This window comes from Tyto alba, unplaced genomic scaffold (assembly GCF_018691265.1).
Source record: "Tyto alba isolate M040663 unplaced genomic scaffold, T.alba_DEE_v4.0 Super-Scaffold_14, whole genome shotgun sequence".
Lineage (NCBI taxonomy): Eukaryota > Metazoa > Chordata > Aves > Strigiformes > Tytonidae > Tyto > Tyto alba.
The window spans coordinates 30,131,582-30,147,054 of record NW_024881276.1 but is presented as its reverse complement, the minus strand read 5'-3'; the positions used below and the strand labels follow the sequence as shown (position 1 = coordinate 30,147,054).

General features: G+C 41.6%; 1 protein-coding gene across 2 annotated transcripts; it reads right to left on the bottom strand.

The window, feature by feature from the left end:
- Positions 1–333: 333 nt before the first annotated feature.
- On the bottom strand, positions 334–14,994 carry CUNH21orf62 (chromosome unknown C21orf62 homolog). Of its 2 annotated transcripts, none has more exons than XM_033011355.2 (2): positions 14,962–14,994; positions 334–2,769 (listed from the first exon to the last, which is right to left on the bottom strand). In XM_033011355.2, the coding sequence occupies exon 2, from the start codon at positions 2,697–2,699 to the stop codon at positions 2,022–2,024; it is 678 nt and encodes a 225-aa protein (XP_032867246.2). In that variant the 5' UTR covers positions 2,700–2,769; positions 14,962–14,994; the 3' UTR covers positions 334–2,021. The 2 variants fall into 2 exon arrangements, with proteins under 2 accessions (XP_032867246.2, XP_032867247.2); XM_033011356.2 differs by lacking the exon at positions 14,962–14,994 and adding an exon at positions 14,706–14,792.
- Between the last annotated feature and the right edge of the window lie 479 nt (positions 14,995–15,473).

Below are 15,473 nucleotides of genomic sequence, written 5' to 3'. Positions count from 1 at the left end.
TGTGAAGGCAACATTAGTACGTTTGCACTGACAGTTGGAACATGGGATTCCTGGGCAGACAATATGTATTATTTGTCTGTGTCTGTAATATATTCCAGGCATGTAACATGCTCAGAACACCTCCCCCCTGCCCCACTTCCAGTCTCTGTCAGCCCAGCTCCAGCTCCTAACCATTTTGTAACTTGTGACACAATTATGAGAGGTATCACTAGAAATATTTGTGATCTGAGTAGGAGGCTTATGGTTTGTTGCCAGGGTGCAAAGGAAACAACGTCTTTATAACAGCTGATTTAAAAGTTCTCTGGTTGAGTTAAATTGAGTTCAGTCCCCAGCCTACAAGCACCCATGTGCTTAAATATGTTAATTTACAATTGCAAATAGACCCCATTAATTCAATAGTTACCGCATTGTTGATTTTGGTGGGAAAGCTCACAGTAATGGAAGGTGTGCATGTATTCAAGTATTGTGAAAAATTAAGTTTTGCTTCCTAGCAAAACTGCTCCATCATTGATTACAGTTACAGAAAAACTCTTAATTTAAAGCTGTTAAATCAATTCATTGGTTCTTCAGAATCTTGATAGTCATTTCCCTCAGTACACATATTTTATCCCAATTTCAGGTAATCCTTTGCTGACAGTGGAAGACTGTTAGGGCTTGCTATTCCAAAGTCTTTAATGTACTATACGGGTGGATCCCAGCCTTAATCATCTCTCATAGAATGCAAATCCTACAGATGTGGGCAAGGAGCAGACTTTGGGCTATAGAAATAGACCAGATGTATGTTTTTCAGAGCACATGAGCAGAGCTTGCCATTGTCACAAAAGATGAAGTGAAGTTCCTTGCATTTGGGGAAATTGCAGGCATGGGCACACCCAACGTGCAAGAGACAGGCCTTTCCCTGGGAAAAACACTTTTGTGAGCGTGGCGTCTCACCTGTCAGGTGGCCTCTTGCCCAGTGCTTTCCCACGGTGTGTGCCGTGTCTTGGCAGAGAACACAGCTTCCCAGTCATTCCCCAGTCACACCTTCGGCTGTACGCTGGCGGTGGAGGCTGCCTGCGTAGCCCGTCCCTGCTTTCCTAGGAGGCTGCGTCACTCAGCCTGACCGGAGGATTCCCAGCTCTGACCAAGTACCAGTGGGCAAAAGACAACTCGGCACTCCCAGTCTGAGCAGCCTGTAACCACGTCGTACCCCTGGAACGAGACAGCAGTGGGCTGTGTCAACAGGAGCACAGCTGGTAGATGGAGGAAAGGGATTAGTCCCCTTGTCCCGGCACTTGCTAGAATGCATACGGAGTACTGCATTCAGTTTTGGCCCCCCCCAGTGCAAGAAGGATGTGGATCAACTGAAGTGGTCCCATGGAGAGCCACCAAGGTGGTCAGGGGATGGCACATGTGACTGTGAGCAAAGCGTGAGGGAACTGGGCTTGCTCAGCGTGGAGAAGGCTGGGGTTATTACATGGAGAAAAGTTTCCCAGTGAGGACAGGCAGGCAGTGGAGCAGGTTGCCCAGTGAGGTTGTGCAGGCTCCATCCTTGGGGGGTTTTGGGACCCGACTGCAGAAAACCCTGAGCTGCCTGGTCTGATCCCAGAGGTGGCCCTGCTTGGGGCGGGGAGTTGGACTAGAGAGCTCCCAAGCTGCCTTCTAACCCGAGTGATTCTGCAGTAGGCTCAGGTCCTTCTCTTGTTGGAGGTACAGAGTTACATCTTTCTCTGTTTGAGGCATAACCTTAAAACAAAATTTATCAGCAGTTTTCAATTCTTAGCTTACAATATATAAAAAGAATTTGTGCCAATGCTTTCTAAAACAGTTGTTTCACATTTTCTTTGTTCCTTAAGAAAGCGTTTATTGAATTAGTCTGATGAGTCTTGTCTTACTTTAAGCACCTCCTTGTCGAGTGCTGTCACAGTAAGAACTGTCCATCCTGTAACAGCTCCTCCTGGCCAAACCAAACAGATTTAAAGAAGTCCCATCTCTCTCTTAGCAGTTTGCCATGCCTCTGACCACTGAATATGTTAAGTAACTCAGTAAATGAATGTTACAACATAGCTCTTGTTATCTGAGGTTGAGAAAACATCAGAGTACAGCAGGCTGGGAAAGTACTCTGTGATACTAGAGATGTTTTCCACACTGTATGACTTCAGCAAAGAATATCCATTGAAAAGCGAGGTATCCAGAAAAGAAATATACACGGGCATTTGCCTGTCTTTGTTGTGTACCACAAGTGAGTCTTCTTTTTCATTCCTGCTGCTGCTGCTGTGTATGGTTACACTCTGCTCTGGAAATCGTCCCTTGATCTTGTTTGCCCGGAGCTTTCGAAGTCCCCAAATGGCCAAGTATTCTGTTGGGAGAAGAGTGGTGCCACAGAAGGACAGCTTCAAATCCCACACCCTTGTGAAGTTGAGGAGCATCTCCAGCACAGAGGTGTCCGTGAACCAAATGGTCAGATGGCTAGTGTAGGTATTTTTTTCCATGGTAGAAGGCAGCACCGTTTTGCAATTGCACATCAAGTTTGCCAGGCAGTAATCACAATCACGGATATCCACCGAGCAGCTGCAGTTGCGAATTGTGTTTTCCTTGGTGAAAATTAACGTATGGTTCTTCTGACTTCTCACAAAACTGCCAGTGATGTGTATGCCAAGGAAGACAGCCAAAATGAGAGCCAGCCAAAAGGAGAAAGCAGAGAAGGCTATTGGCTTCATTAGTACTGGTGCCGGGCTGCCAGGTGTCTCCTCCTTTTACTCAGTGAATTATATCACTTGGCTTTACCTACTGAGGAAAAACAATTTCTTTATTATACTAAAGGCCACTCAGCAGTTAATATTGCTTCACTTTTCCCACTCATTATCTGTCTCATCTTGTCAGAACCATATGGTAGTTTTGCAGGTTGCCCTGCATTAGAGAGGAAGCACAGCTACACTGATTCAAAAAATTGTGACTCATGTTTGTGACCCTTCTTTTACTCCTCCTTTCCTCTAAATGTTTTCATCCGCTTATGGGTCAGCTTGGACACCATTTTCTCTATCCAGGCAGCTCCTCAGCCTGCCCAGTGTGAAGGTAAGGGCAGGAGTCCTCCTGCTTATTTGTCCTTCCTGTTTTCTCTTTGTCTGCTTCCCAACAGATAGGGGTGAAAAATGACCCTGTTCTCCACTTCATCAAGAAAGGCAGTCTAAGAAGGGCTAAAGACAAGTGTTCTGTTTTACACTTGAATTGCTAAGTAAGGGTTGTGATAACCTTCCTTTTAAACTGAGTGTGGGATATACTGGGCAGAGGGAAAGAAAGAAAGGGTGGTTAAGAGCAGAAGCACTGCTGGATGCAGCACGTGCCCCTCTGAGCTATGTGGTGTGCTGATAACACCTGCTTTTGATCCATCTGAAGCTATGTCTGCTTCAGCCTTAGCCTGTAAGTTTTGGGGACCAAGGACCATCTCTCACTGTGTCTGCATGGCAACTAGCATAGGATAGGTCTTGGCTTTCTTGGTTGCTCTGCCCCTTTCGTTTACCCTGGCAAAGCAAAGTAGGACTTCCACGCGTTTATGACAATGGAGCAAGTTTCCATCCCAGCCGTGCTCCACCTCAAATGGTTGGGAGCTTTTGCTGGGGACTGTTGAATTCTCAGCTACCAGCCCTTTGGTTTTCAGAGCAGCGTTGGATCCTACCAGGTGCATCTGGGTACTCGTTGTGTACTATTAGATGATGATACAAGCAACAATGCAGAATGTAAATTCTCAACACAAACTATAAGATGTTGGAAAGTTTGTCTGATTTGACTGTAATTTTTTTGAAGCACCAAGAGACATTAGAGCCAAATTTTGTCCAAAGGTGGAAGGTCCAAGTGAAGGCAGCAGTAGAGCATGCCCTGGGCAGAATTTGGTCCTAAGCATGTGAAAAGATTCATCCATGTCCAAAATGCTTGTCTCCAGCACCGGAATAAACATGGCAATGCACCTACAGTTTTGGAAAAACGTACCAGATAAAAAGGAAAATAATAGTATTTATAATAAAAACACAAATTGGTTTTGTCTGTTATTCAATCTTCCATCATTAGACAATGGAATCTTCTGCTATAACTTCATGGTCATTTAACAGACAATTAAAGGAAAGTGTCTTTAGGAGCACACTCAAGTTCTCTTACTCATTAGCACTATCATATGCATGGTAGTTTGCCAAGCTCAATTCTTGCTGAAAATTCAAATGAGAGTGTCCTTTGACTAATACTGAATTTTAAAAACCCATAAAACTGCATCTTGACAGAACAGTTTGTGTCCTACTTTCTACATGTCTCACTTATGGAAGATATAGTCCTCTAGTCCACCTTCTTTTCTTTGAAGTTTGGTCTCCTGTCAGTGAATTTGTAGAAACTGTGATAGTTCATAAATGACCAGGACTTTGTCATCCATGGGAAAAACAAGAAAAGGGAAAGTTATGTGCACATGGGGGAAATATCTGCACATAAGAATGGTGGACTCTGGGCCAGACATTACCACTGGATCCTTTTCAGGAATGAGATCTTCAGGTTGTGATAGACAGTTCCATTAAAATATCAGCTCATTGCTTAACAGCAGTCAAAAAGTAATTAAATTGTTAAGATTGAAAATGATGGGAAAAAAGAGACAATGTTTTTGGGCTACTGCATAAATCACTTGTTTGCTGACACTTGCCTGTTGTGTGCAGTTCAGATCCCACCATTTCAGAAAGGATACCACAGGACTGGAGTTCAGAGAAGAGCAACAAGAGTGATGAGATATAGAAAGGCTTCTCTTTAAGTGGGACTAGGTGAAGTAGGACTCTAGGTGGGAAAAGAGATGGTTGAGGCAGGATGTGGTGGTGACTTATAACAGCACAAATAAAATGGAGATGGTGGGTAAAGATCAGTTCTTCACTGCTTCTTCCAAGAACAAGAGCAAGACATCTCAAATGAAACCAGTAGAGTCACAGTTGACTTGTTGATCCTTAGCAAAGGATGTCAGGGACGCAAAAAGTTTTCACGTTTTCAAGGCAGGACTGGATAAGTTCAGTGAGGAGAAGTCCACTGTAGTTATTATGTACACAGGCACCACACCAGACTACAGAAGGCCCTGTGCTGAAAATAATTGGAGGCAAAGAAAATTACCACATGTAAGTATCACATGTCGCTGTCCTATTCAAAATCCTATGAACCTTCTTATGGCTGCACATGGAGATGGCTACTTGACTTGATAGATGTTTGGTCTGACAGATTATGGCCATTCTTATACAAGATCTGTAGTGTAAATATGCAAACTGAGTCAAACGTGATTTAATTCTGTATGTACTTCCTGAATTTAGTATGTTGTTTTCTTAAGTGAAGGGTACAGACATTTTAATGCCTAAATATTTAATCCATGTTGTGGAACATACCAGAAATACCAGTCAAACTGTTAGCTAATGTTTAACTTAAAAGGTCAGACTCATCCAAGCGGTAGCTGTTCTGGTGTCATTACTGCTAGATTAATTTGGTCTCCAGTATCTAAGCCTCTATTCATGCATCACAATGAAAATGCTATTACTAAGCCTCCACACTGTGCTTATTTTCTGTCCTTAACTGTGGCTAACAGTTGTAATAAATCAGAAATCTGTAATATCACAACCGTTTCACAACTCAGTGAAATTATTTGGATTTATCTGTTTTGGAGGTAATATTTGCAAGAAGAATTCCTAGCGAATGTTAACAATATGAGTTTGAACTAGTAAAAGAGATTTTACTTGAAGACACAGCACTTTTGGATTGCAAACTCCCACCTGCATCAAAGGGGTGATACTGCTTTTTCCATATAACATGTGAGGACTTAATAGTCATAAAACATTAGATAAAATACTCTGATGCATCCTCATTAGTTTTAAGTCTTCATTCCTCTTCATATCTTCTTTCAGTACCTGAAGAGTGGAGAACCTTTAGTTCTTTACTGTCTTGCAGCCAGCCAGAGAAAATTCTCTTTCAAGTTTAGCTGAGCTGATAGCATTTGGGCTTCACCCATCAAAACCCAAACAAAATTCTAAATCTTGGCATTTCAGGAAATGTTATCTCCAGAAATACTTGCTATCCTCTTCTGCTCCCTGCAATACAGAAACATTCCTATCAGTTCAGTTCTTGGTACTTAGTTTCTGGGTGGCTTTGGTGGGTGATATGCAAGCAGTGAAATATACATTTCAGGTTGCCTGTCTGTGAAGTGTCAAAGTCACCTGCTATGCACCTTTACTTAAGCTACCAATTATCTACAGAAAAATGTGCATTATATGGCTCTGAATCAAATTACTTTGCTGCCTGCACTGGTTGAGTTTTGGTAAAAAGTTGGCTTTAATTTTTTAGGGGTAGGGGGAGCTGCCTTGCAAAGAAGAAGCGAGTTAAAGCATAGATAAAACTTAACCATGCTAGCTTAATGGCTCTGAGTTGTATCTTTTTGAGTTTTTACTGCTGTCAAGGCACTGTTAGGAGGGAAGGAGTCACGCCTTATCAAGAGGTTCTTTTCACTAGAAGTCTGGGGAGAGGTCATTAGCTTGTCTTCTCTAAGAGTGGCTTAGAAGAGTCTGAGTTTCAGTAAGGAAAATAAAAAAGAATGTGAAGCAAAAGTCACACACATGGCAGTCGAGGAACAGGACTTTGCTAGGGTAGAAGATGTGAGGAAAAGAAAGAGGACCATAGAAGAGCATGGGTCTGAAAAACAGGGCCAGGGCCTGAATGTATGCACCTGCAGTATAACATATTATTATTATGAAGCAAAATGATTGAGGTGAGGTGATCTGAGTTTAATCATGGAAAGGACTGATTTTTTTTTTTTTTTTTTTTAATTTGGTGCGTTGATGTCATGGTGAGCTACACAAAGAATAAAGTGTTTGTCTCTCAGGAAGTATTTCTGAAGTTGCAAAAGCTAGTGGAGTTGTTTCCAAAAATCTCCCTCCTTTGCAGAGATTCATTATATTTTGGATTGCTTGTAGTGCAAAGATACAAGGATGCCTACAAAAGCCCTTTGTTGTAATATTGCCATTAAGCTGAAGGAAAATATGGGGTGATTCTCTTGCCTGTTGTGGGTCTGTGTTCTCCATCACCTCCAAATTTTCAAAGAATAATGGAGTATCTTCAGAAAACTGAAGAATTTGGCCTGTGGGATACATCTTCCCACCATGCTCTCTCTCTGAGCATTACCCACTCCCCTTAACAAAAATAATTTATCCATTGAGCTCACTAAAATATTTTTAGATGTAACATATAGAAACCCAAAGAATGCATCAGATTGTGCTGAATGTCAAGAATTTTTGTACAATTTTAGAGGAAAAATTGCTGGGTATGCTTCTTTTCTCCCCTGGTTTTCAAATCAGCTTAGCTAGACTTCCAGTATCATCAATACATATTCAGAGACTAAGCAAGTCTCATCATATGCATTTAATGTGCATGTGTCCAGTTAGTTCTGCAGCCTTTTTCCTTGATTATGGCTAGGAGACAACATTTCAGTAATAAAACAACCCAACAGACTCAGTCTATGCCTTACTCTTCTACTATGCTACTAACTTTGGAAAACGGAGTTTTATCATACAGTTATGAAGAAAACATCTGTGGGTGTTGTTTCTACTTAAAACTTTTGAAATCTATAGCTATTTAAAGACTCATCCACCTGACACAATGGATTTTATAGCTTGTTTCCATAAGTCATTTGACATTTCCTTGCATAACATAGCATAGCAGGTATAGAAGTACTGTAAAAATCATATAAACATTTTTTAGCTTTCCAGTTTATACTAGAAGGTTGCTGAACTCAAGAAATGAGAACAGAATGTCAAATCTGAACTTGGCAAATTATCTGCATGCTCTTCCCTCACAGATGGGCAACCAAAACCCATCTGCTTGTACGTATCTGTTCTGGTGCAAAGTATAACTTCTTTATCTATAGAAGCTCAAGGTAAGAAGGAGCTGGTCTGCATTTTATTTCCATGTAATTCTTCAATTTGGCTAATTTAGACAGTCAATTCTTGTCCAATCTTATATCCAATGCTCATGAGTCCTTAAGAGTGGCTGGAGTAATAAAAATGGTAGCACATTTTCATACCAGAAGTGATTGAACTTGTTCATTATCCAGTTGTAGTGAGCTGATTGATAAATACATTTTGATTGAAACACAGAATGGCTCTGTAACCTAAATGTGGTATGTGCTATTGGAGTCTTGTGCTATTGCTGAAGGTTTGGTTTAAGCGTTTGAGTAGAATAATCTAGAGCTCTACCAGGCTGGAAGATGACTTCCAGAAGTAATACCACCTTGGGTTCATCTCTTTGTCCAATGAAGCGAAGAAATAATTTGTCTGAATAGATGGTGATTTATTCTAATAACATGGTTTCTTCATGGTGGTATCATTTCTAACAACAACCCAAATAACCATGTTTCAAATGAGGCATAGGTGTGATATGATAACACGACCTTCACCCAACCGCACTGCTACTTTTTCTAAGTTGGTCTCATACAGCCAGTTAACAATTACACAGTGTTTTGAAATGATGCACTGTGATTGCAATGTTTCCTTTTATCAGTTACTGCTCAGTTTTTGTTACTGAATCTGCAACCTTCAACAAATTCACCCCCTGCATAGGTAAATTTGAAGTAAAGCCTACTTTCCTTCCCTTTCCATCTTTACATAGTCCAGTTCTGGAAAAAACAAGAGGCAAGTAAAACTAGTAGATAAATAGCTGCTGAGTCATACTCCCACACCACCTTGCTGTCCAGAGTCACAGTGCAGTAAGCATTTAGTGTTTGAGAATGAAGTGAAAAATTAAATCAGTGTATGAGAATGATTCAGTGCCTTGAATAGTAATTAGACTGTATTGCCCCAGAGGTCTTTTCTTAGGCCTGCTTTTTCTTATGCCTGGGTAAGCAGTCACTAAACTTCACTGAGCAGTGGTAGAGTATCACTACCTGATGGGAATTACTGATAGTTGATCCAGTTCTCCTCCACACAGTTTACAGTGTTTCCCCAATGGTTGCCTTCCAATTACAACATTAAAACACCACAGGAAGGTTTTGAAGTGTGGATTTTGGTTTCTATAAATTGAAGAGCTACCTCAGTTCAGGTATCAGAAGGCAAAGATTCAACGATTAGAAAAAGAGTACTGATGGAAACTCTGCCACTGCAAGTGCTTTCTGGGAAATAGCAGGGTAGAAGCAGGGTATGTTCAAGATCAAGAGATTCTTAGTTGGCCTGAAGATATTAATCAACAATAAGGATTTGGTGATTGGTGTCGTCTTGGTTTTCATCTGGCATTTAAGCTTCCTGAAGTCCAGAGCTACCATCCAGTTTTCCTCATAGACTCCTTTAGAAAAGTCTTCCTTGACATTAAAGGGAAGCTCTTGCATCACCCCAAATTGGAGAACTTTTTGTTGTAATCAGGTCTGTTTAGCTGAATACTTGGAGAACAGGGAGAAAAGGTCTCCTCTACGCACCGAAGGCAACTCTGTAACAACTAAATGAGTGTATAGTAAAGCACATCTGGATGTGCAAGTACTTGGACACAATACCAAAACCTCAGAGACAGACCAAGCAGATGCAGGTGGGTGAGGAGGAAACCCAAGCAACCTGTATGGTGGAATACAGTGGAAGCTGTGGGGAGAAGGAGGAAAAGGGTTGATAAGGGGCTGGGTGGAGGAGAAGCTAGTGCAGCCCAGAAATGGGGTGGAGGAGAGGAGGAGAACAAAGGAGTACGAAGCCTTCCTCAGCAAATAAGGAAGTTCTTTAAGAGGGCAGAACATACAGAAGGGGTACAAAACTGAGGTCCTGAGGCAGGTTTTTTGCTAACTTTACAAGCATGTCTTGACAGAAAGTAAAAGAAAAGGAATAACATTTCTCCAAAGAGCCACCCGTTCTGCTTCTGCTTTGGCTACTGATTTGTGTGATTTATATCCAGTCCAATATTTGTTGTTCAGTAATAAGTTGTCCCTATTATGCAAAAAATGGAAAAAGACTGGATCCCAGCAGCTGCTCTGGAGTCCCTCCAGCCTGCAGTGCTGGCCTGGGGAGGGGGAAGGCGGCCACTGCTCCGGAGCTGGGATCTCTGCAGTAGGGAGGGGAGAAGAGAAGCTGCATTCTCTGCTTGGCAGCAAACAAAAATCCTAGTGATTGTAGGGAAATTTTACTTGCTTCCGGTAGCAGTAACCTGTTTCTGATTAAACAATTTTGAGTGATCTAAATCCAGTAAATAATTTGTTCATTTTTGTCCAGAGTGGCGGGCCTTCCAAGTGAAAATTGGATTAGACACAGATACCAGCAGAAAATTAGTCCAGTTTGATTGCTTCAGCCATGCATGTTTTTAGATGTGTTATCTCTTTCCAGCATTGAAACCCCTGTTATATTGCATATTATCCCAAAAGTTTTAGAGAACAAGATTCTATACCCACTCATTTTAATTCTTGTGTTTTGATAGCTAAAGGAGATTTTCAATGCTTATTTAGTAATAGTGTCATTTTAGGTTTCTGAATTTGCTTTGATTATTCCACTGTTTTTTGGTTTGGTTTTTTTTTTTTTTTTTTTTTTTTTTTTTCTAGTTGCAGATCTATGTATTAAGAAAACTGCAAAAAAGCAATAAAAAGCCTTTGACTGTTGTGTGAGAATGCTACTGTCTCAAGGAAAGTTAATCCTATTCAATGGAAGTCCCAAGCCTATACAATTAATTTCTTCACAGGGTGCTTTCTTCCATTCTCTATTCAGAAAAAAAAAAAAAAAACTAATTAAAACCCCTCATTGATCACTTGTGTTAACATGTGCCTATGTGAAAGTGCTGTATTAAGCAAAGAGGAGCTTAAATCCATATAATCTTGTGCAGCTTGAGTAATGTACACAGGATGAATACCAAAACCACCCAATTTAGATCAAAATAGCATGAAAGGCTGGACACCAAAAGCATTTAGAACTACAAAGACGGCCTCTTTCTTTTCCTTTTTGCATGTAGGTATGGTAGGGATGTGTAAAAAAACACATTGCATTTCAGAGTGAAGGTGGCAGCAAGGAGGCAGGTAGAGCAGCTTAACTGGGCTGATCTTACCTGGGCTGATGCATTACTTACCTGCCACTCAGAAACCTCAAAAGGGAGCCAGGGGGAAGAGGAGCACAGACAGGCTCCTGTTATTCCGAGGAGCAAAGCATGCCCGAGGCTTGCCTTCATCTGTGTACTTTTTTGGTGATATTTAATACCAGTATAACCTGTAAGATGTTTGTTGATAAAGGGTTTTTTAAAGACTGCACAGGGCTACAGTTGGGTGGCTGTTCTGTGTTCACATCATGACTAAATGGAGGTTTTTGAAGTGCAATTTCTTTGGCATTTGAAAAAGTAAAATGAACTTCTTTTGTTTTGGTTTGGTTTGGTTTGTTTTTTTCCCCTGAAAGATAATATTAACAATTTGCTTGAAAGCCTATCACATCTTCTGGAAAAAAACCCTTTGTTAAATTGTAACTGAAAAAAATAACATCCCTGTTTTACAAAGAGGTATGCACATTGAGAAAGGGTGAGGTTAGTTTTTAACATCTACTGAACTAAGCAGGTGTTAAACTACAAGATTACAGGAAAACATAAAGGGTTATGTAAAATGCAAAGAGTCAGTCCCTTAATACGTACAGTCTGAGTCTCCACTACAGACAAGCTACATTATCTTACCAGGAAGCCCTAGGGAGGCTCATGCATTGAGGGAAACAAAATGCTGGATTTGACCTTTTTACTCTGTGGGAGTTTAGGAGTTCCCTAAGTGGGCTGATGGCAGAGAGAGAGGTATTTTGTTTTCCATTTCTTTGTTTAAACAATTACCATAATTATTTAGTTACTCCACAGATAAATGTAGGAAAATAACGTTGTGATAAAAAATGACATTCTGCAGCCTTCCAGGCTGCAGCGCAATCTGTGTGTCTTGAAAACTGTATTTGCTTTTGCTTGTGGAGCAAAAGCCTGGGCTGCTGTCATTAGGCTAAGCAGCCAGTGCCATAGCAGTGGTGCCGTCAAGTGTAGCAGAACACATTCTTTCTCAGCAATGGTAAAAATGCAAGATAAAATAGGCAGTTCTGTTTCCCTGAAGTACACACAGGCCCGTGAAAATGTTCCCATATGGGTATTTTGGTATTCAGGTGTACACAGACTCTGGGACAGACCATTAATCTAAAAACACCTCTGCAAAATCATCAAGCCTGTCCATCCCATGCAAAGCTTCTGTCCATACTGGAGGCAAACATTACAGTGGGGAAAGTTCTGACATGTAACTGCAAGGATGCAGATTAATAGGAGAAAACTCAAGAGAAAGGAGGAAGTCCTATTGTCCCAAAGAACTGGGAGTGGTGATATCTCCCTTTTTCCCGATGAAGGTCACTCTCAGCAGGTCACAGCCTGATTATTCCCAACCTGAGTGGGTATAAAGGATGCATATGTAAGGCCTTCATTTTCATGCCCAGCTTCACACATGCAGTCTGCACTTTTCCTAATAAAGAGCGGGGGACCAAGATGGGTGGCAGGATTTGCTTTGCCAGAACAGACCTGGAGCTATTCCAGCTTGGAGGTGTGCACAGTACATGCTGTCCAGGAAGGCTTGACACACACTGATCTCGGTATTCACCTTTGAATTGCACCAGGATAAGCATTTACATAAATGAAAAGTGAGAAGAAACTGATACAAAGCTTTACCAACTTGGGAGGAGAGCACTGTTCTGCACAGCTTTACAAAGCAGCAGCAGATCAAACGTATTTTACCCACTCGAGTGCCATAGGCAGGATTTGTCATTACACCTGTGTAACTGGATTGAAATCAGTGGTATAAATCTGATCTAATGAGATGAAAGATCAGATTTTTACTCCTAGCAGTGTCGTTACAGCAGTGTGTGTCCATCCTGCCAACTAGTACAATCTATGACTAGAAGTCTAGTTTTCTATTCAGGGGTTATGAAGTGCTTTAAGAGGGAAGGCATTACAGAAAAATAAGTTTCTTCCTGTTGCTATCTAACCAGGCAGCTATTCCAGTCTGTTGACTGGTACTTCTCTGCAGTGCCTTCTGCAGCTTTCAAATAACGGAAGCACTAACGGCTTGAACTCTTCTCCTGATGCTTATGAGAGCCCTGTACCAAAAAGTTGTCAGGGATACAAAATCAAGTCCTGTCTTTGTGTTAAAGAAAAACCCCAGAGAGTAAAGTTATATGTTACACTGTGAAATAAATTATAGATCAGTACCTTTCAGTAACTTCCTTGTTTGCTTTTTGAACGACCCAGCCTTTTGCCTTCCAATAAGCTAATTTTATTTAATTTTATAAAAGAGAAGCCTTAGCAAATACAATTTCCTTCAGTACTAGTGCTGACTCTGAATGCATGGAATGTATGTAAGCTACAATGCTAGGGGGGTTGTGCTTTCTGTGGATTAAAGTCTGAGTATTCAAAAAAACCCAAAAGTGTGTACACGTGCATAAAGAATGAATTCATATGCTCATGAATGCACAAGTGCATCACATTTTCATACAAGTACTTTTATAATTGTGAGGTATACGCCATCACATCCCTGTTTATTCATCTGTCCTCAGAAAGGGACACCTTCTGGGAAATGAGGCGTCCCAAGGGTGAGTGGTCAGCACTGCCTGAAAACCAGCATTATCCTTGGTGGCTCAAGCTGAGCACTTGAACACTGGGGTACTAAAATTAATCTTAAAACCACTTTCTAAAATTCTCATTTTTTTATGTCAAACCAACTACTCCCTGAAGCAAGGGTACTTACACTGAGTGAACTTCAGGAAAGAAAGCTTGATTGCAACTTTCTGTTATTATTTCCCAGTGTCCTTTCTAACCTGACCTGGGCAAAAGTTCAAGTTAAGCATTACACTAAATTAAAGACTTTCCAAGCCCAAAGTGTAGTGCTTACTTCATGAATGAAAATGGCATAAAAAGTATACGTTAACACTTTATTTTCTATTGTTCAAATCATAAATTAATAAAAAAAGATGTGAGAGGAGAAGGCTGCATAATAGAAAGCTGTTATGAAATGTGAATGGTCACTAAGCAGCTGGAGGCTGAAACTCTGGAGTAGGGCCTCCTGGTGCCGGGTATGTTGGCTTCCATTCACTCACTGGGGTAGTGGATGTTCTCATTGCCATCAAGGCTGCAAAGCTATATAGAGATGGTGTATTTAGTTTCTTTTGTCCTTACTGTATCACTGGCTTGATTTATAAATTAAATGGCAGAATAAAACACAGGTCTAAAACACAGGTAAGTTAAATGGCAGAATAAAACACAAGTCCTAGCTGCTCTTTCTCCGATCCTCAGCTTCCAGTGCTCTTCTCAAGGCAGTTGACTGAATAAAATGACTCAACTCCTGTCAGCTGGAATAATTCCCACCAACACTCATGTCACCTTTAAAGATTTGCCTAAAGAAGTATTTGCAAAATAGAGCAAAATCATTCTGCTGTTCTTTGTGGTTATCATTCATTGGGATATTAATTATTACCTAAGGCATACAGATACAGTGTCTAAACAATTGCAACATATGAAAGACAAACTTTGCAGAATCTGTTATTTCACTGTGATTACAAAACAACAAATCTGAAAGAAAAATACCTGCCAGGAACAGAGTTATTGGCAAGGAAATAATTGTGCTAGAAGAGACACCTCCTCATTCACAAAAGTACAAGCTATTAAATATATTCTGTTTTTTACCCCTCTGCCCTTTTAGAGCCAAAACAAAGACAGCGACTTACTCTTTCTCCAGATTCTGGCGGATGAGTTCACCACCGCCCGGCTTCCCGCTCGGCCGAGCGGGCCGAGGCAGGGATGCTCGGCTATGGCTGGGAACGGGGTGGGCCTGCGGGGCCAGCGGCAGTGCCTTCTCTCCCGCTCGCTGCAGCTGCTCTTTTATGTTTTCACCGGCCAGCAACCCGTGCCGTTCCCCTGACAACCGGGAGAGCGGTCCAAGGTCTACCCCTATCATTAACACCACCGCAGCAGGATCCCTACCTGGTTTTATTACCTCTGCTCCCACGCCGTCGGGTGTGCTGCCGTACACGAAGGGCTCACCTGGAAATGCTGACTTGACCGACGGCTTCTCTGCTTGCTCTAGGAGGGGAGCTGGAGTGCAGCCGAGCCATGGGAGCTGGTGACCCGTGTTCGCAGGGGGATGGCCAGCCTGGTGTGCAGGGAGGGAGATGGCACCTCCGGCATGCTGTGCTCCCCTCCCGTGACCTGGGCAGCCCCGTGACCATCCCCGTAGGACATATTCTGCTCTGCCTGCTTTCCAGGGGCTTTGTGCGTAGGTCTAAAACAGAAAAAAAACAGATCCGGTTTGAAAGCCTGATCACCCAACTGGAAGGAGTAACTGGAAATTTTCTGTCACAACTTAGCAGAGGGAAACGTGTCTCTCAACCATGACTTAAATGCTGTGGATGCTTCTCCATGATCCAGCATGGAAAACAACATATTTGTAGCATGTTTTACAATGCTGTTACCACAGGAGAGTACCTACCAAAAGC